Here is a 25166-nt window from a genome sequence, read left to right as displayed (position 1 = left end):
GGGAGAAGTGTGCTATTTTAAATTTTTAGGTGTAGACAACATGTTTACTCTTTAATTTTGTTGTCTATGTTTGCTAGCTTCCCGTTTTCTCCTGGCACATTCAAGGGCCCTACTCTTTCACAGTCTGGGCTGTGTGCCATTAAACAGATGAGCTAATTCTGAAAGCAGCCCCTGTACATACAGAGCGCCTGCTTTTCAAATGGTAACATGTACTCCTTAGTACACAGATACATGAATATGCATTTAAAGCAAAAGGCATTCTACATGGTGAATATATAATACACAAAGCTCTGCTTTATGCATTTACTTCTGAACCCACAGCTTTCTAATATATATTCACAGACCACATCTTAACAACTCTAGGCAAGCCATTAGTGTGCACTTTTATCTGTCAGATGGAATATATCAAAAGAATACAGAAATTAACTGTGGCAGGTACACTGATAAGCCTCCAGACTCTGAGATTTTGTTTTTGTTTTTTTAAGTGGTAGTAAAAAAAAAAAAAAAAGCCATAGAGAACTTATTGAAAGGTAAAAGCTTATAAAGATCTTTCTGAAGGAAACTTCTCAAAGGCTATGTTAAGGCTACTGGAAACTCCAAAAATTCAAGTGAGGTTACTGACCAAAAATAAAATACAATGTTCAGGTCACCATAACTGGCAGCTCTAGTATTGGAACGGACCCCAGAATTCTACTTTGCAGGCCAGGAGACCTCCTGAACGGCCTTCACTGCCTAATACTAAGTGCCTGGTGGACATGGCTGAGGCCTTGGGGGCACTAACATGACCTCACAAATATTTGGTGCCTATAGCTTCCATAGCTGTTTTCAGGAAGAGAGTGGGAGGAGTATTACTCTGGTTTTAAGCAGCTCAGGACCACGATAAAGGAAGGGGTCACTCCTCATTAGCTCATACTGGGATGAAAACCTGAAACTACCCTGGGAAGACAAGGGAGCCCTTGGCAGATATCAAGGTTAGTGATTTTGGGAATCCACAGCTTAATGCCCTTCATTGAAAAAGTAAGAGGAAGGGAGCATCTCTACAAAGGAAAGACTTATTTCCAGCATAATTTTTAAACAGACTCAATGAGTGCCCTCCCCGACCATTACGGAAAAAGTTCAGAGACCAACACACAGTTAAGCTACTTAAATTTGCAGTAACTTAGGACTTAATAATGCTATAGGATAGGATGAAAGCTTTAATCCTTAAACATTAAACATTGCATTAAATGGTTTAAAGGAACAACTTGCTTTGAGCTCTGCTCATCCGTGCAAGGATTATACAATCGCAGTGCTCTGTCTAAATTCCTAATGTTTACCTAACGCACTGGTAAGCCTCCCCTAGAAGACGGACCTCTTGGATTTATACTGAAACATAACCTCTTCGCTCTCACATCATATATGGCAGAGCTTACTCCTGAGGCAGGAGCCCAGAAAGTCTCAGTCAGGCACCAGAGCCTTAGTTTTCCGATGGGCAGGAACCATCACGAGCCTCTGCTCACCGTGATCCTCATTTACAATAGAGGATTCTAACTGTAACTCTGGAGACGGGAGTCCTGAGCATAGTTTTGAAGATCCACCACAGAAAAAGATAGAAGCCACAACAAAGAGTCAATGGTTTATAAAGTTATTCAGGTAACCATACTTCACAGATAATTTCTGCTCTTCATCTATTCTTCTCACTTGGGCAGAGATGGAGGCAGTGAGCAATAAGGCAGCCCAGCGCTAGCTGAAGTATGACTCGTGACAAATGAAAGCGGCAGCAAGACTATCCAAACATAACCTCAAAACATCCAGATGTCGCTCAGAAACCTCTTTGAGGCCTTCTAAGAGGAAGCAAGGAATGAAGCTCGTAAGAGGGATATTCTATAAATCAAATATCTCTCTGTGTGTGCCTGTGTAATATATATGCATACCTGCATATATCTGCCTAGATGGCACACATTCACTTAGGGGAGACAGCTTGGCAATTAATTTGGAACTCAAACGACATGGTTACACATAGATCATAATTTCTAAACACAATGTTAGTAAAACGAAATTTATTTGTAAAACAGGACCTGTTATATAAAATGGCACACAGTCAAGTTATACAAAAATACAAAATTTCTTTCTGATTACAGTTCTAGTTGCAAATGATAATTAGAAAGCATTCCTGGTGGCTTCCAAATAGCTGAGGCTGCGAGCAAACGGAACAGGGAGCAGCAAGCGTCCGTGGTGCTGGGATGTCCAAGTGAGCAGAACCTAATTTCCAAATTCAAGACTTCCATCAGGTCACTTTGGAGGGTCACCTCCTAAAATAACTAGCTCCTGGAATGTCTTCTGTTTTGATACCCATCTTCCAGACTTTTGCCAAGCCTAAATTTAGTTCCCAATGTTTCTTAATGTCCAAAATCTGTGTGGCTATGAAACAGAAGGTATTCTGAATTTTCTTACATGATTTGCTCTCTCGCTTATTTGGATAATTGTTAGTTCCATAATTATATTTATTCCATTTCAAATGATATAAAAGAGCACAATGATACCATTTAGTGACATCAGATGTTAGATGTTAACTTCTGGAGAATTACTGTTTCAAAATAGCTAGTCTCACAATGTTATTTTCTGAGATCTTGCCAAGACATGAACTCCTGTTTCTTTTGAAAAAAACAAAAACAAAAAAAAAAACAACAAAACAAACCAGACTCTTATTGCAAATATTCTGAAAAATCAGAAATATTACATAAGCTTTGAAAAGAAACCGAGGCATTTAGCAAATTTTAGCCTAGCTAGAGTAAAGAACACGGATACTTAAAAAAAAAATACAATTTACCTTTTGCAGCAATTTAAAGGTCCAACCCTTTAAAAGGAAGCACATTAGCAAACAGCTGCTTATTAAGCCCAAGTGACATTAATTGTATGCATTTCCATAATACCACTCTAATTCACTGTCTAATTCTGGTAGGAGGCAATGTTTTCTTTCAAAAGATTCTCCTTCCATGGAATGATAAAATGATGAGGCTTTTTTTTTTTTTTGTACAGAGCCTGTATTTAGTGCAATAAGTTTAAAAAATCTGCTCTGAAATATTTACTTTACATTAACAAAAATAGCTTTTTTTTAAAAAAATTGTAACAAAAAGGAGTTATCGCATAAACAGATCATGAATTATTCTTAGCAAATTACACTTTTTTTCTTAAAGCATTCACCATTACAATAAGCAGAACAATGGAATATTAGCCATTCATATCTGGTAAGCTTCAGGAATAAAAAAAAAAAAAAGAAAATCCCACAAAACCCATCCCCAAACACAAAGAACGTTCAACACTTGAGGATCAAAAACATTAACCAATTCTTCAGTTAAACATCGTAGAATTCTGGATACTTAATGAATTGCCAAGGAGAGGAGCACCTGCCAGTATGTTTTCAGATTTTATAGCAAGCGTTTGAGTAAAATGGCCATTTAGCCCTAAGCCACTGAAGTTCCTCTGAAGCAGAAGCCCAAGCACCGGAATTTTCAATGCTTTGTGTTCCATGTTTCTCTCCCTTTTTAATTCCTCCCAGCATTACTTAGTCTGCAAACCAAGACACAGAAACTTAAAGGCTAAACTCGCTGGGAGCCCCAGCGTCCTTCCAAATGAGGCACACAAACGTGTGGAGGATGCTACTAACGTCAAAAATGAAAGAAAGACAAAATATAAGAAAAGTTTGCATAAGAAAGATTATCTACCCTTTTCTTTTTTTACCTACTCTCTTATAGAAGCACTAGGGTAAACTACAAATACCTGAGGAGTTGGTTACTTTTTAATGTTGGCTGACAAACGCATGAGCTATTATGAAAACTCCCATATGGGGTCCACTGGTATGTTTCTAAAAGGAAAATGACATGGCTTCTTTGATTGGGGAAAACTGATTGGAGTAGTTCCTTATTTATCTGAAAGCATATGCCTAGTCTCGTCCCACTAGGACTTATGCATCAGTAAAATAAAGTCTTGATTTTATGCACACATCAGGGAAATCACCCCTGAATAAACTTTAGACAGAGAATTCGGTACAATAATTTTACCTAATTTAAATAACTAAAGTTAAAATCTCCTCTAAGTTATTAAAAATGTTAATCAGATATGAATCTTAACATTTCCATTAAGACAATTACAATTGAAAACATTAAATGACGGCAGTTGCCTTGTAAAAGCCACCCGTATGAAAGGAGTACATGTTTGACAAAAATAAGCATAAAAAAGGTATTAAATCCCTGTTCCTTTTCTCTGATTTTGGCTGATTATGTGTGTGTGTGTATATACATATACATATACATACACACATACATATACATATATACACACAGCCACACACACAAATACATAGTTATGTGTATATATTGTTTTGGAATGTCAATGGGTTCCATAACGGTCGGCTAGGTTCAAGCAGAACTTGCTCCCGAAGCCTAGAAAACAAAGTCATACAGAGTATAATCTTAGACAATTACCGTTAAAAGGAGATCATGAATGATGTTACAAATACACAGATGGTCACAAACAGCAATACAGCGAAATGGACTGAGAATACTTCTCCCCTGAACCTCTCTCTGTTCCAGGGGCTGAAATTCCTATGAATGTGGGAAGCCACACTTCCCTCGGGGTCACCTGTGAGATATGCAGAGAATACATCTCTAGTCTACCTTGCTCTAGTGCCCAAATGTTTTCCTCCCTTTTCTCTGCACTTTTTTTCCCATGCAAGAGCAAGCAGATGGCCTCTACATCACGTTTGCTAAGTTCTTCTAAAACAATTTTCAAAGATTTATAGAAAGACCTCACAAACCTTCAAAATTTCCTTAGCGAGTGAGGCTCTCTCTCAAAAAAAAAAAAAAATCAAAAAAATCGAAGAGGAAAACGGGAAGTACTTATATTTAGTTCAATGATCCCCTGCCAAAGGAAAATTTTGAACCTATTTTTTCTGAACATTATTTTATAGGCTAAAAATAAACCCTATATTAAAATATCCCATGAAGGAGACAGACAGTGAACTCAAACAGCAGTGTTTCTACAGATACAGCAAAATATTTATGACACTGTTAACAGGACTTTCATCTAAGGGAATAATATGTGAATTAAACCAAGCAAGTACAAATAAGCAATCCTAAATTCTACCAATCCCCAAACTGTAGGAGGGAAGTTCTCAGGTAATTCTTTAGGGACACATACAAGATGGTGGTGGTGGTAGAGGTCAACTCACGCACACTGGGAAAGACAGAAGAATTAGAGGTAATGAGGTGCTTAAAAACCTTAACTACCTTGTGAGCAACATGTCACACTTCTCCCTCCTGGGGAGTTTCTGAACCACTTAAAACATCATTTTTAGGGACCAAATGCTGCAATGTCCAAAGCACCAGAAGAACAATGCACATAAAAGATGTTTGAGACACGTCAGAGGGTTTTGCCGTTAACCGGCAAGCAACAGACTGATGAACAATGTAAAATAAAAGCAAAAGTGGAGTGAAGATTTTAATGTATTATTTGAGATAAGGGACATTAATTTGAAACTGAAAGTAACATTAGGGAAAAAAAAACTTTCTACATTTTTGGCTTCTGGTAGAAAGTCATATAAACTAGGCAATTCTAGTATTAGTATGTATGAATTAGAGGTTTAAGTAAGAGAAGGTATACTTGCATTCTGGTCTACCACAATTCAAATATCTTTCCCTCAAGAATCATACAGAAATACATGCCAATTCATGGTCAAAGCAGCTAGTCCTAAACCTCCAAATATTTTTCCCTTTCTTTAAATGCTTATCACTGAAGAATGATTTAATGAAAGCTTCAAAGATTGGAGAGACAGAAAAGGGGAGAAAGGTGGTTTACATTTTAAGACTGAATATGTCTTTTAAAAGTTTTAGGTTTGGAACCTTATTTTCTGAACAATTAGAACAAGCAAGCAGTGGCAAGAAGGGAGCCTCCTTCATTTTTCCAGGCCCCCTTAGGGTTGGCACAGTCTCCACTGTCATCCCCCTCAGCCTCCGTGAAGTAAGAGGGATGTAGGAAGAAGGGGCCGGGAGGTGGGGAACCTGATGGGAGGGACTGGTGATTAGTGCCCCTTCCCCTCTCAGGCCAGTTCTGGCTGATGCACACTTAAAACTAAGAGAGGTATATGGCCATCCTACATCCTTTTACTTATGATTAGAGTGATCTGTGCCTTGGGAATATAAACACTTAAGTTTTGACTTTATCATCATCAACGCTATTAAAAGCAACACCCAAACAGGCATTGGATGGGGTCCAGAGAAGAGTTTATATCTAAACATTCTGTTGAGGCTTTAATATAGGTTGAATATGCAACTATTTTGCATGTGTATATACTCCCCACCCCCAAAATCAACTCTTTCCTTTATTCTTACATACTTAAATTTGCTTGCTTTATACTACAGATTTCTTCAATTGGAAACCTATAAATCAAACCATTTATTAAAGTATAAGGAAGAAAGAAAAGACAGTCCTCACTTCACCCTTTTTTGGACTTTATACGCCATTAGAAGGCACATTATTTTAAATGAACTATTTAAGGATGTAGGCAATTATATAATATTCTGAAATAAACATTCTATTTAAGAACAATACATTTGTAATATAAGCAGTAATTAGACCAACATAGCTAAGGACATCTGTCGTTAGGCAGCAGGGAGACTATGGGAAAAGCTACTCAGGATTCTTAACACTGGTTAACTTTAAGTTGCTTTTTTCAAATGAGAGTGGTATATATATAAATAGACCAGAGATAATTTATCTTTCTCACAATTAAACGGAGGCTGGAGAGGACCAGATTGTCTTGTTGAGTGGGAATGTGGGTACTGATGGAAATAGCCTTGTTTGGCTTAAAAGACAAAGAAGGTACAATCCGGGCAACAGAAGAAAAAGTCAGCAAAGGGGAAAAGACAGCAACATAAACAAAGCAATATTTTAAAAAGGGAGGTTATGAATTTCAGCAAGTTGAAAGGAATTGCTATCACCACTTCTAAAATGATAAATATCAAACCGTCAGTTCAAGTGCACAACCAAATGTTCGGTCCCACGAAAACTAAACACTGACAGTTAAAAAGAAAAAAAACTGGAAACAGCAAGTTCACCTCCGGGACAGAAATATCCCCTGCCCGCCACGAGGACCGTTCCTTTCAGCTTACTTTTACAGAAGGTGGTCTCAGGTGTGACAAGAATTCTGCCATCCAAGTGATGGGTAAACACACAAACAGAAAGAGCAGCACGTCCTGCGTGATACAGATCACAAACGCTTCTCCCGAAGAAGTGCAGTCAGTGAAGAGAGAGAGAGAGAGGAAGTGAAAGTGAAACTCGTGGAGGGTGGCCACCTCCTCATCTCCACCTACCATCGGTTTTAGCTCTCTGGCATCTGCAACGCCTCCTTTACCAGCTTCTTTCATTGCTTTCCTGCTGTTTTCCACAAACTCCTGCAAAACAGGAACCGAATTACATAAATTCTTAGGTCCTTTCGGACTTCAGCGGGTAGATGATTTCTAAAGAATATTTACATTTTGTATTCAATAACGGGAAATGGATGGCCTAAAAACACAGCAATAAATATAGTACTTGGTAACACACACAAGAGCAGCTAAATCTGGGAGAAACGGACTGAAATGGGCTGATATAAAATCTTTTCCCCACCATTCCTTGTGATAATCTCACTTAGGCTCCAAGAGATAACGTTAGTTCTATCCGGAAGAGAAAATACTTTTCGTTTCTTCAACAAAGGTATTTTTTCCACACTTAGAATATTGTTTTGTTATTTTACTTTTTCCATATCATGGTTAAATGGGACAAGAACATTTTACTCTACAAGCCTCCTCTTTAAAATAACCCTAGAAGGTAAGAGCACTGATACTGCTAAGCATGGTATACTTTTGTTTTTTACCAAACCATAAATAAGCTACCTTAAAAAAATGTCTATCTGGCCTTGAAATTACTCCATAAAGCAGGAAGACAGGAAGTAACAACCAGACCAGTGGTCAGGAGTAGTTAAAATGGGATTACGCCCTGAAGGAAACATTTCTATCCTGTCTAAATTTACGGAGCATCTATCTCTTCATTCAGTGTCCTTGTCATTCTCATAGAGAAAACTAAAATAAGAAAAATCGTATTTTTCACTCTGCTTTTCATCAGTAGCTTAAAAAACAAAAACAAACCCCTCTTTCTAAGTGCCTTATTCTCCTTCTAAATTCTCTTATTCAAGAGAGATGCAATGCTCAAAAGTCAAATTCCATTGTGAAAACAACCAGTTAGGATTGTAATTTAGACATTATGAAAATGTCCAAAATTTAGTTAGTGGTGTTCTTAGTAAAAGCAATAATAAGTGCCAAACAGGTCAGCTAAATCATTTGGAATTTTTGCGATTAAAAAAAAAAAGAATCTAGCTTATTTATTAATACATTTTAGATTTAACTGGATAAACCATGTTCCTGGAAAATGGCTTGTTATTTCAATGTCTAATGTTTAATCTTCAATATTACCTATTCTTGAAATAGGAATACTTCACAGCTTAATAGCAAAGTACTATTATTAAAAAGCATCTTTAATTTGGTAGCATTTGACATTGATACTAGCATTTAAACCATTTTAATATGGTTTCCAAATTTTTTAAAAAATTTAATTGAGGTTCCAACATAGGGAAGCTGCAGAGGCGATGTAACTATACAGAATCTGAATAAAATATCTGTGTAAAGGTTCAGATCCTGACTAATGGAAAACAACAAAATCTACCAGCCATAATGGGTCTGATTCTCTATTCATTACAAAATGTCTTCAGTTTGGCCTGACATACTTAGGATAATGAGTTTTATCAGGGTTGACAGCAATAATATTTGGAAAAGGCGTGGATGGAGAAATACAAGTTAAGCACTACAACTGGGGAAACATGACTTTTAGTCTTTGAGCCCTGACTCAGGAAAAGGCACTTAGACCATCAGTGGTCCGATGTTCTAGTTCAAGGGCTAAATGGTCAATGCAAATCTGCTTAACTGCAGAGACAGGGAGAGCAGTGTGGAATAGCGTCACCTCAGGACTACTGATGGGATCCTGTTTCAGCTAGGTGGATTTGAAATGCTCTCATTCATGCCAAGAGGGTCTTCTTCCCCTATTTCCCCAAGACTAACCTCATTCATGAGTGCTACAGGTTTAGTTCTGAATTACTCAGTTGCATACAACAGGAATTAAGTATGGACAATGTTTTACAAAATAGTTATATTAGTATTTTTATCCTTAAAGCAGTGGAGGGCACTTGAAGTACTTACCATCAGCACTTTATCCATATAAAATTCTCTGCCTGGGCTCCCATCATTGTATTTTGTATCAACGGCAAAACACAAGAATAACACATCCACTACCATTTCGTAAATGGACAGGAAGCAATGAGCGACCAGGAAAGCGAAGAGGCAGACGATGATCAGAGGCAGCACCCATACTGTGTAGTCTTGCTGGTAGTTGAGCAGCATAATCCCAGCCAAACCTGTGCTGCAGACTATCAGCACCTGAAGCAAAGAGAACAAAGACCACAGTTCATAACCTACTGCAGGAAACCACTAGTTCTTCTTCATTTGCAGACTTAAAACCCTATTTATAAATGATGGTTGTGTGAGTCCATTTCACCTCAAATTGGAAAGTATAATCCACAAGTACCTATATACACTCAGTTATACATGTACATCATATAACAGAAATAAAGTATCATCCTTGTTGACATTAAAAGTAATCCAGTTTTCCAAATGTTATGCTTGTTCCCTAAGATGTCACTTACTTAGCATCTGTGGCAACTTTTAAGATAAATGTATATACATTTTAGGAAAACAAATTACACACACTTTTAGCAATCCAAAGAAAATTACTGACATTTCAGGGTATTGCTATATATTTTCTTCTAAGCATTTTTACATATATGAAATAGTATTATATAAACTAATCATTTAAATTTAAGTCATTTATATAAACTAATCATTAATTAATATTTACATATCATAGATGTTTCATGAATATGTATTCAGTTACATAATTTCATTTTATGGGTGATTTTAAATTTATTTAACCTTCCTCTTACATTTGGAGACTTACATTGTTTTTTGATATAAATAATGTTGCAACAAATATTTCTAAGAGCTTTTTCTTTGTTTCATATAGAATATGTGGTAAATTTAATATGATTTGCCAGGAAGTGTTGATTTGGACTGTTCGTGAAGAAAGAGGTTGCCGAACACATTCATGCTGTAAGAATAAAATAAAGAGCCATTTGCTCACTGTCAAGAGCCATCTACCCTGATGCTTCATCACTACGGTTCTTTTAATACTTTTTATTTCAGCTTTTCAATAACCCTGTGCATGGTTTATGGCAAACATTATCACCCTCATTTTATAGACTGGAAAATGTGCGTAGAGAGGCTAGCTGACCTGTCCACGGACACAGCATAGAATAAAGAGCAGCTACCACTCAAAAAAATCTTATGATGCCAACTCCAGTGCTCTTTCTAGGTAAAAATTCAGCAAATACTTGGATACTGACAGACCACAGCAATAGGTTATACTGAATCCTAGACACATTCCTGCCTAGCACCTTACTTGGCCTAACAAAGAAAAAGAAAGAGTTCTCTGGAACCAGAGCAGCCTTTACTTGCCCAGTGCTAAGGACAAGCAACTGAGAATTGCCTTTCCCCTACTATTTATCAACACCAGAACATCTCTCATTCACCATCATCTTAACTAGGAATTATAATGCATCAGAGGATATACTGGTTGAGCTATAATTGGTCCCTCTCTCAGATGATTTTAGGGAGCAAATCTGGGTTTTCTCACCTCCTCTATCGTTTTTGTGGCAATACACTTATGAATCTTCTCATACAGTGACTTATTTCCAGGGTGATTTCCACAGATAGCTAATTAGGTCTATTTTCTTTCACTCTTTTGGTTTCAATTTTAGAATGAGTTATTTCTTATACTCTTCTTCAATTTTCTTACATCCACCCTGTGGGAGAACTGAGCTGCTTTATGCTCTCACGATGCCACTAGAAGTTAAACCACCTTTGAAATATTCAAGTCAATTATAGGTAGAAGATGTGGCTCAGACAAAGTAGACCCCAAGACAAAAGCTGTCAAGGTAGAAAACTGTCACGTGAGAAACAACTTCAAAAATTAGTGACATTTAGCTTAAAAAGTTAAAGAAATGTAGTAATTACACCCAAATATAATGAAAGGGTATCATGCTTTCATTCAAGCAAAGGATATGTTAATGGTTCTCAAACTATTAGAGGGGCTAGAAATCACCTGGGGAGTTTGTGAATAATGCACATTTCTGGGTCTCGCCTGCATAGAGTCTGATTGGCTGGGTTTCAGATGAAGCTTAGCAATTTCATTTTAAAAGTACCCCAGGTGATTCTGAGAAAGTCTACAGCCTTTAAGAAGTACTGCCTTATATCACTAATCTCCATGGTGGAGAACATAGAACTGAGGGAGTGTTTAAGACAATCACTTGGGACTTCCATTTATATTTCTCATACATTGAAAAATTTATTTTACACTTTATAAGGCACATATTAGTAAAATCTATACATATATCATTAATAGATAAATGTAAATATATTTGGGAAGTGTGCTCAAATTTTTTTTTTTGGTAAGTGGATGTATGATTTTTAAAGTTTAGACACTTATTATAAAGGATAAAAAATTTTAACAGTAGAAGAGATTCATACACAGGATAGGATGTGAGAAGTAGGAAGAAAAGGATGTCAGTTTTGAAGTCAGAAAGATGTAGAACATTGGGGTGTATGTATCTTTTCAAATTAGAGTTCCCTCCAGATATATGCCCAGGAGTGGGATTGCTGGATCATATGCTAAGTCTATTTTCAGTTTTTTGAAATATCTCCATACTGTTTTCCAGTGGCTGTACCAAACTACATTCCCACCAGCAGTGTAGGAGGGTTCCCTTTTCTCCATACCCTCTCCAGCATTTATCATTTGTGGACTTCTTAATGAACTCTCTAATTCTAAAAGATACACGTACCCCAATGTTCATAGCAGCACTGTTTACAATAATAGCCAAGACATGGAAACAACCTAAATGTCCATCAACAGATGATTGGATAAAGAGGTTGTGGTATATTTATACAATGGAATACTACTCAGCCATAAAAAAGAATAAAATAAAGCCATTTGCAGCAACATGGATGAACCTAGAGATTGTCATTCTAAGTGAAGTAAGCTGGAAGGAGAAAGAAAAATACCATATATCATTCATATGTGGAATCTAAAAAAAGGAAGAAAAAGAGGACACTAATGAACTCATCTGTAAAACAGAAACAGACTCACAAACATAGTAAACAATCTTATGGATACCAGGGAAAAGGGGGTGGGAAGGGATAAAATTGGGAGTTTGAGATTTGCAAATGTTAGCCACTATATGTAAAAACAGATTTAAAAAAATCCAAATTTCTTCTGTATAGCACAGAGAACTATATTCAATATCTTATAATAACCTTTAATGAAAAAGAATATGAAAACAAATATATGAATGTATATGGATGACTGGGACACTGTGTTGTACACTAGAAATTGACACATTCTAACTGACCATACTTCAAAAAAAAAAAAAGGGAAAAAAAAGGAAAGATGTAGAACTGAATCAGAGTTAGTACTTCTTGGATTGTGACTCTAAGCAAGTTCATTTAACTGAGCCTGTTATTCCATCTTTAAAAGAGACACAATAGTACATAGATATCATAATTGTTAAAATAAGTATTCTGAAAGCATTTAACACAGGGACTGGCAATCTGAGTTTCTTCCTTTTTTCAGTCATCATAAATCTTGTATTTATGATGCTCTTTTTCTTGATGGAACCCATGTTTTAAAAGAATTTGTTTACCAATAAAACAGCACCTATAAGTAATAATTCATATTTTCATTTTTTATTAATCAAAGTCAGATAAACTGTCAACTAGGACATATAATTAGTGTCATAGTGTTATCAAATACAGGTAAACTAATTTCACACAGAAGCAAAGAAACTTAGGATTTGGGTTTTTTTTTTTTGGTATAGTTTTACTGGTATAAATATGCAATATCTACTAGACTTGAAAATGTTTAAATAGCTTCTAAATCTTTATTCTTAACCTTTGAGGACCCTACAGGCCACAAGCCACCAAACTAGAGGAACTAAGGTCTCTTCCAAACCTAATTTATCATTCCATAAAATCATTGGGGCTTCACAGAAATGGAATCCATGACACTATCTTTTTTTTTTTTAAATCAAGGTTTTGAAAATTAAATTTTAAACTCTGAGATAATTATGAAATCATGTGCAGTTGTAAGATGTAATGCAGAATGATTCCATGTATCCTTTACCCAGTTCCCTTCAGTTGGTAACACCTTGCAATACTATAGCCCAGTATCACAGCTTGGATGCTGGCATTGATATGATGCAAAACACTTTCATTACCACAAGCATCTTTCACTTCATCCTTTTAAAGCTATCCCTACTTCCCACCACCTCCCACCACTAAGCGGGTAACTACATACCTGGTCTCTATTTCTATAATGTTGTCATTTCAAGAATGTTACATACACAGAATTATACAGTACTTCTGGGATTCACATTTTTCCCTCAGCATAATTCCCTCAAGATTCATCCAAGCTGTTGCATGTATTAATAGTTTGTTCATGACACTGTCTTTTATGCCCTATCTAGTTGAACTACCTGATCAAAAACTATTTCTGCATAGTAGCAGCCACTTAATTGTAATGAAAGAAACTCTTCAAAAGATTTAGTGTATTTGTGATCAGAACTACATTTTTGAAAAAGGAAAACTAAAGAATTTGTCTTAGTATGTTGGAAACCCAGAAGTTTCCGCCACCCCCCTTTCATTTTTCTCCTCTTTGGATTTCTCAACTAAAAAAAAATGTTTATCTTTCATGGTTTTAAAAGTCATTTTTATATTGTAAATATTATATTATTCAAAGTTATATTTTTCTGGAAAGCAACTTGAAAATACATATCAAAAATCCTATTAGGTACTCAAACTCATTAATTCCACATCTAGGATTCTGGCCTCAGGAAATAAGAATGAATTTGGGCAAGAATTTGTATACAAAACTTTCACTGTAGTACACTTTATATTAGTAAAAAGCTGAGAAATGTTCAACTGTAAAAATAAAACCAGGGGCTTTGTTAAATAAATGATACAACTGTATGACCATGTTTAAAACATTTTTAATAAAATGAGAAATGCTCATAACACGAAGTGAAAAGAAGGCTATAAAACTGCCCTTTCTACCAGATATTAAATTCTCTTTTTAGACTAATATATAACCAGCACCCAGAACAGCCCCTAGCCCATTCCTAGTAGGCACTCTAGAAACATTTGTTGAGTGACTAAAAAGTTATGATAAACCTAAAGAAAAAATTTTGAGACAGGTCACTAGATTGCTAAAAAAACTCAAAGCCAATTTTAAAACACTGCATTTTATCATCTCCATTTTCTTCCACTAATATTTTCACTATCCCCAAACAATCACTATTAAAAGCTTGAGATATTAATTTTTTCTTTTTCACGCACATTTTAAAACAGTTCTGTGACAGTCTAATAGTTTTACTCAGCCTTTCCACTTCTACATGTTATCATATTATAAATTCTTAATAGAAAACATAGTTTAATAGGTATTAAACTGACTATTATTTCCAACCATTTCTCTATTGTCAGGCAGTAGATGGTTTACATTTAGTCACTATTATAAATAATGCTGTATTTTTCTATATTTAGAATTATCTCTAGGAGTCGTTTACCATCACCAGAATTACTGAATCATAGGCTTTAGGGGAAAAAAAAAAGGTCCAGAGACAGAATTAACATCAGTCGAGGCAATTATAGCACTTAGAAGTTACACAGATCTGAGTCTGAACTCTAGCTCTGCCACATTTTAGTTTTCTAAATTTGGGCAACCTACTTAGCTCTCTAAACTTTGGTTTCCTCTGCTGTGAAATGAAGCTAATAGTAGTAGCTCACCTTCCAGGGGAAGACCAAATATAACACTTCACACAAAGCACTCCCCTCGGGACCTGGCACCCAGCAAGGGTCTCAATCAGACTAAAATCATCATCGCAATCTTGCTATAATTCTCTCCCTTATTCTTTATATGGCTTCTTAGTTCTCTTTTATTTTAATTGCTCTGTCTATGTATGTTTTTAAGTTGCTTCATATCTTTCCTAGCAGTAGGGATAAATTATAAATATGTAAAAAATTAACAAATCTGAAGGCTTCCTGAGTTAGTCATAAAGTGCATAAATAACAGTAACAGTAACACGGCCAGACACCCCACTCAGTCCTTAACATGAATTCATTCGTTCCACTCTTACCATAAACAACATCCTCATTGTAAAAACAAGACAAAAACAAATCCAGCAGTCGTAATGTACGTTTAACTACAAATTTTCAAAATAACTATCTGTATGGTTTTATAATTCTTTTTAGATGACAGATGCCTGAGAACTTAAAACTACACTGTGCTAATCACTGCCTCTCCTTACATCAAATATTTTTTTTCCTTTTCAAAAACATTTTAAAACCACAGTGGCTGAAGTATCCTTAGTGTTCAGTGGAGAGAGAATAAGAATAGCATATGAGGGAATACTGGCCACCACGATAATGAGTAACCATGAAGATTATCAAAACAATGTGAAAAATGTGTATGATACAATGGGAAGCGAAAAACGCAGAGCAAACAGATGTGTATACTAGGATTGTTATACCATAGAATATAAGCCTATGAAAAAACACTGGGAGGGAGTATAAAAATAAGTTATTAGGTTATAGTGGTGGTGTCTTTTTCTTAACTCAAGTTTTCAAATTTCCTGAGTATTTTATGGTTTAAAATGTAGATACAATGAACCCCAATTCTAATGTCATCTAATATTTTGCAGATTTTAATAGTATAGAATTACCTCTCGTAGATACTTTTGAGGATGGGTATGTCTCATCCCCTAACAGCTCTATTTTAAAGGGGTTTATACACGGTAATGATGACAGCTAATGTTCATCAAGAACTTGCAATGTGTCAAGCATAACCTTATATTTTCTACGTGTATTACTCAGTCTAACCCTTACAAGCTCTAGGGGTGTAGCACTGGTATTATCCCAATTTTATAGATGGGCAAACTGAGGCACAAAGTGGTTAAGTACCCTGTCTCAGGGAACACAGCTAGTCAGGCCAGGATTTAAATTAGGGCACTCAGGCTCCAGATGCAGTACCCCTAACCACCACACAGACTGTTTCTTAATTCAAAATATGTAAGGAGAAACACAGGCAAATTACTTAACCACTCTGTGCCTTAGTTTTCCCATCTGTAACATGAGCAGAAAAATAGAACTTCCTTTACAAATTTGTTATGAGGGTTAAATGAGCACAATATATGTAAAGTACTCAGAACAGTGCCTAACACATATTAAGGGCTTCGTTAAGTGTTTGCTTTATATTACATTACTTTTAGTTTTTTGGTAGGTTACATATATTTTTGAAATTAAAGAGCAACTATATGCATATGCAAAAATTTGCTGTATGTCTCAGATAATATACTCAGTCTTACCTTGCCTAGGAACAACATGAAATCCCCCACTGTGTTGATGGCAGCCACTCGCAAAGCATTCTCCACGAGAATGACAAAGGCATCCTTTGCTGAGGTGCAGAAGTTGGTGCTGTTGATAGCTGTGGCTGTGTATGCATTCTGGACAAAAGCAAAAACAATTTTTCTTCAATAAACATAATCTCTAAGATTTAAACCAAACATAGTTATAGCATAGCTTATAAAAATATTTCACAGTTAAACCCATGGCTTTGGTGAGGTACAGATTTAGATTAAGCATAAGGAAACATAAGACACTTATATATTAAAAAAAAAAAAAAAAAAAAAACGATGGGTAAAGAGAGTTTTTCAGTTGTTCTAGTTCTGGTCCTTTAAGCACATTGATATTTATTAAAACACACATAAACCTTTCCAACACCCATTAACTTCTTCCTTGTCTTAGTAAGTCAAACATGATTTAACCTTTCCTAGATATCTCAGGTTCATCACCATGAGTATCAGTGATGCATTATTACCATTTCAGTGATGCTTTAGAAGCTACACACATACAAAGGCATCAGATCGCTGTGCTGTTTCATCTGGAACACCTACTACCTCCTCCTCGGTACTTCCTTCTATGCTTTCCCCTCTCATGGTTCTTGTAGTAGACAGCTGTTTGTTGCTGATTTTATACCCCTCCCTCCTGGGATAGGACCCCAAGCCCCCTTTAAGAAAACAGTCCTTTTCCCATTCTCTCAGGGTCTCAGCGAGGCTGACACAACCTCCAGCCCTGGGGGTGGGCCTTGATCAATGTAAGCCAATCAGGGTTCAGGGACTGGCACATAAACTAATCAGGGCCAATGAAAGTAAAAGCGGTTCCCTGGGGCTTCCGGGAATAAAGGAGTTGCTCTTCTCTTCCCTAGGTGCTCCCGGCAGAGTAGCTCTCTTATTTTCCCAGACAGCGAGGTGTGAGGGTATGCATTGCCATGGCTGTTTTGCCAATGCTAACGGGAAGTAGCTGGAGCTGCTGGAGGTCACAGCGTGAAACTGAGAGTGAGGCTAACATCACGGAAGTCAGAGCAGAGAGAAACCAGATACTCAACACCTGGTGACAATGTCTGCATGGTTAGGAACTAGCCAGATTCTGGACTTTTCAGTTATAGAAGCTAATAAATTGCTAAGAATCTCTCCTCTGTCCTCCCTCCCCGACTGTCTTCTCACCCTTTTTTATCTTTTCTAGGCCAGATTGAGCTGGCTTTCTGTCCCTTGTAATACTGAGTCCCCAGCTGACACACTTTTATTCAATTATACCTGCTTCTGCTGCCCTGTGTTTTCTCTGACCCACTAGTCACCCTGATTTTTTTCTCTTCTTTTTCACATTACAGCCTAGAATAGCACTGGTATTTTCTGGGAAATGTGAATAAGTACTATAACATCAAATATGTCTGAGTCCTAGGAATGGAAAGTATACAGACTCTGTAACTAAAACTTGTGGTCCTGAGAAATTTTTGGCTTAGCGCTGACTTAAATTGTTGGTGAGGCCAAAATGTTGAAGCTGCTGGAAAACATGCAGGACACGAAGGGCTTGCTTTGCATTATTATCTGTAAAGTTTTAAACACTGAGCTCAGGAGAGCAGGTCTTTAATTTATGAATGTTCCAATTGTATGCTTGTTAGTTATTAGGAACCTGGTATGAAGATGAGGTCTGAGTCATCAAAAATTTAATCTGCCATGATATGATATAATTTCATTGATTAACAACACAGAACATTTCAGGGCCAAGGAAAGAGTACTGCGCTGAGTGGGCCACTACTTGTGGCCCATAAACTTCTTTCAGTAATAGAGCAGCAGGAAATTATGGTGCTCTTTGAGAAACACAGTATGATTTTAATATATAAAATTCCATCATACAGATTGGGGTAACTTATTATCACAATATATTACTATATTATGTTTGCAGGCCTTCTTATCTCAAAACATATACAATATTTTAAAGAAACATACACAATAATTTAAAGAAATGACACTATTAAGTTCTTCTGGTAGCATTCATTGGCTGCTTGCTCATTTATCAGTTAAAAGAGAGCAGGCACCAAAGAGTTAACTACCTAACTGCAGTGGTTCACATTTCTTCGTCTTCTACAAAGCTTCTTTTGAAACATTCTGCACATGTCTCATGACATCAAAATAAACTATACTTTTGATCTTGTGTCACAGTAACTCGGCTGAAAAATGACAGAATTTTCCAAGCCTGATCTATTCTCAAAGAACCCAGATGAGTTCCTAGTTCTCACCAGTTTCCTTACATATTCACCAAAGAAAACAAAAAACAAAAAACAAAAAACAAAACCCCAATTTATTCTAGAGCAGAGGTTTTCATCTGTAGGTCAAATCTGCATAGCCATGTTCACTTGTTTATGGCTCTTTTCTTGTTATGATGGCAGAGCTGAGCAATTGTGACAGAGAACTATTCACTGTCTGGTCCTCTACAGAAAAACTTTGCTGATCACTGCTCTAGAGTAATGCCAAGTATCAGTGACAAACTTGTTTACAGTCTATGGAACCTACTCCCTCATCCCTTTTGAAACACAAACCACAGTTGCTCATTTCCAGTCTTTTAGTAACCTTCTCCACAACTTCCAGTCTTTTAGCATTTTTCACTCTAATTCTTCAGTTCAACAACTGACAAATGTCTTTGGTAATCTGAGCTATAACTTCCCTGAAAAGAAATACCTACTTCCTGTATTCTAGGACATGCTCCAGAAACTAATGAACCAGTTATTTGATAATAGGTTTTTCAGGGGAAAATACTTTACCATATTAACTATATACATACTCTGTATACAAACTATAAACACACACACACAAACACACATATATTAACTCTGATATAAAAAAAAGCATTATATGTCTAGAATCCAGGATATTGGATAACCCACTTAAATCAATGAGGTATTGTCTTAAATCCCACCCCCTCAATGAGGACTAACAATTAAACTATGTTGCTCTGCCCTTTCCAGTTTGAACATAACTTTCCTTGAAAAAAGAGACAGAAGCAAGAGAGAATCCACACATCTCCAATCTCTGTCCTCTCTTATCAGCAGACCAGCTGAGTCCAGAAGCAGGCCCAATGCTTCCAAACTAAGTTTTTTGTTGCTCTTGTTAATTTTCAGAAGCTTCAGTTTATGTGAAAATTATTCTTCTTCCTCTGCTGCTTCTTTCTTCTCTCCCCACCCTGCAAGCCCCACTCATTTCATCTACTTTTAGAGCAAAAGCCTATTTATTTGTAGACATGAAAGGAGGCAGCAATGATTTCTTTTCTTCATGCCTTATAGTTCCAGGGTTGGATATGCTCATAGAAATTTAGCCTTCTTGGCAGTATTCCTACAGATCTACGCAGCTCCTTTTTAGTCAACCTAACTGAAAAAAGTGGGTATTTCATAAACTTTCTCCCGCTCCCAAGGCAGGAAGATGAGCTGCATGTGATGCACAAAGGTCAAGACAACCTCTTCAGGAAGAACAATGTGCTACAGATCATAGCAGGCCATTGAAATTTCCCTCTGCTGCTATACCTCTTGGTCCAAAGGATTCACACCAAGGTTCTCAAGAAATTCTGAGCCCTTTGTGGCTTTCCCTAATAAATGTTCCCTGAGCTTTCTGCAGACTTCTTAGTTGAGATTCTTAGAGCCCACCTACCTTCTTCCCTGACAGCCTTTCTGATCTTGAGCTGAACTGCCCAGAGAGAGGAATGGATGATTGACATTTCGCCCATGCCCAACACCTGCTCAGGCAGGCTGTAGGCTTAAAGACTATTTGATTCTCAGAAGCAAGATAAAGGATGATCACCATCCAGGAATCTGTTTAAAAGGATGCCTGTTAGCCAAGTGGTCCCTGGTGTGTGCATTTTTGTGTGACAGGTTATGATGAAAAATACTGGTCAAGTGGAAGAAAATCTGTTAGGGCAGAGGGTCGCCATGCAGGTAACCCAGGCCTGCGCAGCCACCTGTTCCAGAGCACAGCTTCCACATTTTCACACCTTTATTCTTTTCTTTACTTAAGGACCTAGAATTTCTCTTAAAGTTGAAAATCTTTACATAGTAACTCACTTAAGAGGGGCAAGCTAGACAGCAATGGTAGGAAAGGGGGAACAGGTATTTGCAACTCTGTGTGTGGATCATTACACATTAAACAAGGGGAACAGTGACTAAAATAATCCCTTTCTTATTTTGAGTGAGGGATGGAGGGGGCACAGAGTTCAATCTGTACCAAATATTTCATTGAGTTTGGTTCTAAATTCTTACACTTTTTAAGGGGCATAAAAATTAAAAATACGTTGCAAATCCTAATTTAAATATTGTATTTAAAGTCATCACTTGTCTTAGTTTACAGCATGAAACAGGAAAGTTTGAGATGTTTGTATATTCTCTATAATAAACTATTATAAGTTTTCTTTAAGTTGCACAAAAGCATGTATTCAGGTTGACCCTTGAACAACGAGGGATAGTTAGGATGCCAGCTCTCCACACAGTCAAAAATCTGCATATAACTTTACAGTCTTTATCTATGGTTCCTGCACCCACGGATACAATCAACAGTGGATTGTGCAGTACTGTAGTATTTATTGGAAAAAATTCGTGTATAAGTAGACCCACACAATTTAAAACTGTGCTGTTCAAGGGTCAACTGTAGGAAGCAATGTGTTACCATGACAAGATCTAGGCAACCTTAAATCTGAAAACTTTTTCTACCCCTAGGTCATGTGATATGCCACAAGCTACCAGGTTCAATTTTCTCATATATAAAACAGAGGAAATGTGCCTTCCTTACAGAGCTATAGAGAGAAAGTAATAATCTATATAACATGCTTAGTGTAGCATCAAGGATTTAAGTAGGTGCTCAAAAAATAACTCCCACTCATACTATGTAGAGAAAAGCTTTATAATCTTAAGAGCTTATCATCCAGAGAGCAGATACCCTCCAGGGTTAAATGTACATCTTCAAACAGTGTCAAGGTAAACCAAGGCCTGAGTAATCCAATGCCCAAAAGAAACAGATTCTAGTTGTAACAATCTCTCTACCTAAAGTGAATTCTACCTGTTAGATCTGATTTACAACCACTTTCCTGTGCCATTAAGATATGCAACTGCAGAAACAAAGAACAGTTCACAGTTCACTCTGTTTATTTGCAAAACTCTAGCACCCATGCCATAAATATTGAATGGCTTATTTAAAAAATCAAAAGCTCTTCTTTGAAGCCAGCTGTATTTTCCATGCTGTTTGGCACTAATGCATGGTTTGGGACTATGGAACTTCATACCGCGCTGCACAATGCTCCAGTCTCCCCCTGACACCCCGTGTCAACACTCTTCACTACTAGTATTCTCTACATTCTCTAAAGCGGTGGCAGCAAATTGGTGGCTCATCGATAAATCACACTGTGTGGCCCAAAGATCATACAATGTTTGCTTGGTCTTACTCAGAGTTATTCCTTTCTTATTAGTTGTCAACATTTTAATAGCAGGATATAAAATGCAGGTATTCAGAATTCTGGGTTCTCTCAGAAAACTGGAAGAGTTAGAAACTGACAGTACACTAAAGCTAAGTAGTAACTGTCCTCTTGGATGGAATATGAGCCCTCCAGTTTTCCACAGTCTCTACCGCTCTCTATTGCTGTGGGCCCTGGCTGCTGCACCTGCACTCATTTACATGAGTGATGTAATGGAGACCTCAACTGGCCCTGCAGGGGTTTGCGTTGTCCTGTCCTGCTCAAGGCTTTTGACTTCAGATTGTATGCTGATCTCAGGAGTGGAAGCAAAAGAAAGGATAGGAGGCAAAGGATGCAAAGGGCCATTAACAAACTCATTGTTAACCATTTTCAAAGAGTACTACACAAAACAGAACTCCAAATGGGAGAGTCTGCATGTGAAATGTGAGCAATGTGAGCCACACTGCCTGGCACACAGTAAGTGCTCAATAAATGCTAGCCTGTACTATAATTAGTAGTATTATTTCACTGTTGTCTACTGAATATTCTAAAGATGATCTTAAAGAGTAAACAGGTGATAAGGAATCTTTGAAAAATAAGAATGAGATTCACATCATAAGATACTTGAGATATATAATGGAGCTATACTAATTAAATATTCCCGTACTGGCAGAAGAATAGGCAGATCAATGGTACAGAAAAGAAAATCCAAAGACAGACTTAAGTATGATATATTAAATGTATGATTAAGCCGAAATTTCACAGCAGAAGAAAGGATAGATTAAACACTAACTGGTCCTGGGACCACTGATTAAATCCCAGATAAACTAAAGAGTTTATTTTAAAAAAAAGAGAGAGAGAGAGAAAGAAAAGAAAGAAAAGAAAGAAAGAAAGAGAGAAAGAGAGGAAGAAAGGAAGGACGAACCTCTAAAGGAATCTAAGGAAAAATGCTAGAATATATTTGATCTTGAGGTGGGGAAAAACGTTTTAAGAATGAAAGCCAAGTAAGAAACCATGAATGAAAAGTTGAACAGACCTAACAGACCAAATAAAAACTGCTGCACATCATAAAAATGTAAAAGAAACTTACTGTGGCCAGTACTATAGGATAAAATTTGCCACTCACTGAGGACTCGCTGTGTCCAAGCACATACTAGGAGCACGGTGGACTCTTCACCCTCATGGTAACAGGCACTGTAAACGATATTATTGGCCCCATTTTACAGATGAGGGCTTCTCAGACATGTCCACACCGAAGTGAAATACTGCAAACTTCTCCTCAAAGCTAGTAAGTGTTTTAATGAAAGTAAGTGCTATGTTAGCACGGTGAGATCACAGGTGATGTTTTGCTCTTGTCTTGGTTTTCCAAACTCTTCAGTATTTTGTATTACATTTATTTTTAGAGAAAATGGAATCATTCTTAGAACTACCTTTTGAATTATCTTTACCATAGCTCACTTATCTTAGAGTAAAACATGGGAGTTCTTTATAAAAAACATTAAATGGGGCAGGGGGAGAGTGACAGCAGCACTGACGAGGTGCCTGACGAGGGCTACATGCCCCAAGCATTGATTTACCTGTACTATACTCCATCCTTACCTACAGCCTCTGAGGACAGGTATATTTTTCTCCCTTTACTGAAGAAGGAAATCGAGACTCAAGAGGTTTCACTGAGCTTGCCAAACAGTTACACTGCTGGTAACTGAAATGCATCTTCAACATCTGGGCTCTCTATACTGTACAGCCCCCCCCCCCCCATTATCCACTGTACCTTCTCCAACAAGGCTATAAATGTGTGGACTCACTCCTATGTGTATGGGAAAACAGACTTCATTTTCAGAAAGCAATGATAAATAAAGGAGACAGAACCAAAGGCGTGGGCCGACTCTAGCATCTTGGTGCCAGCTATGGCTTCATCTCTAGGTGAGCATTAAGCTTACAAGAGCCGACTGTGTGGGATACCACAAGAAGAGGGTCCCTTCTTGCACAAGCAGATCATACTCCTATACCAAACTGTTTTGAATTTGAATTTTGGAAAAGTCTCTGGTATTCAGTACCGCCATGATCCGCACCATCTTAAATAACTTCAAACAGATGGGTGCCCACCCAGCTCTGAAACATTTCACAGAACAAGGGTTAAAAAGATTCCACTGGCAACTGGTTCTGATGCTTAACTTGTCATGACAGGAAGTTTTCTAATGTCTTCAATATGTTGACCTCATTTCAAATAAAATTCCTATGAAAACAGGAGACATGAAGTACCAGTGGTCATCAGTCTCCATAACACAACACTTCAAATTCCCCAAGAGAACTGTCACGTATTAGTTCAGAATCACTCTCCTTAAACTTTTGCTCACATATTAGATTTACTACCATCTTAATGCTTTCCTTGAATCTTCAAACATCATGCCTCCCTAAAGAAGATCCAAAATGGACAAAACCTATACAAAAAAGACCAACATGGGAAGGTAGTAGGAACTGAAAACAGAGAGCTGGGGTTAGCATCTGTCTCTGAAAATAAGCTATTTAGCGACAGGTGCAAAATGTCATGATGATTATCCTCAGTGCATCCATCAACTTTTTGATAAAGATGACTTGGTCCCAAAACCAATTTGAACAAATGTAATTTTTCAGATTGTTGTGGCTGTTACTGATTATTTTAATAATGACCTTCCAAATAATTTACATTCTTAGAGTATTATGATCTACTAGAATGCATCTTGCTAATGAAATGTCATGCCTACTTTTTTATATTAACCATAGAACTCCAGGAAAGCAAGCCCCAGGCATGCTCAACACCGTGGCCACAGGACTCTCACCCGTTGACAGCCCGTGAGTGAACAGAAAGTGCAATGCTATTCTTCCATCACTTAAAGGTAAACGGTGAGAAAGTCAGTTTTTATCTTTGGTCTATTAGATGAGGGCATCAGTAAATTAGAATTGATTTTCAGGGAATGGAGAAAAGTGGCTTAAAAAGAAAAAACAAAACAAAACAAAACAAAAAACCCCAAAAAACCCAAGATAAAAAAGATTGCTTCAGAGAGATTCCTATACACTCAGAAACAGAAAGACAGAGCACCAACCCACTCTCCTAAGAACTGTTATCCCACAAGT

The 25166-nt window shown here is 37.1% G+C and overlaps 1 protein-coding gene across 3 annotated transcripts in view; it reads right to left on the bottom strand.

Moving 5' to 3' along the window:
- SLC44A1 (solute carrier family 44 member 1) overlaps window positions 1-25166 on the bottom strand; it is a 171425-nt gene that overhangs the window by 30099 nt on the left and 116160 nt on the right. Inside the window, exons 13-16 of one of the 3 annotated variants that reach the window (XM_064490365.1) lie at window positions 16592-16729; window positions 9267-9503; window positions 7350-7430; window positions 2025-4421 (exon numbers count right to left, since the gene is read on the bottom strand). In XM_064490365.1, coding sequence (XP_064346435.1) covers window positions 4398-4421; window positions 7350-7430; window positions 9267-9503; window positions 16592-16729 — 480 coding nt within the window. In that variant the 3' untranslated portion in view covers window positions 2025-4397. Of the gene's footprint in view, window positions 1-2024; window positions 4422-7139; window positions 7431-9266; window positions 9504-16591; window positions 16730-25166 lie in introns of those variants that run through there. The other 2 variants (XM_064490366.1, XM_064490367.1) reach the window with 2 other exon arrangements.

This window comes from Camelus dromedarius, chromosome 10 (genome assembly GCF_036321535.1).
Source record: "Camelus dromedarius isolate mCamDro1 chromosome 10, mCamDro1.pat, whole genome shotgun sequence".
Classification (NCBI taxonomy): domain Eukaryota; kingdom Metazoa; phylum Chordata; class Mammalia; order Artiodactyla; family Camelidae; genus Camelus; species Camelus dromedarius.
The sequence above is the reverse complement of the archived record's forward strand: the minus strand, read 5'-3'. Positions and strand labels throughout refer to the sequence as shown.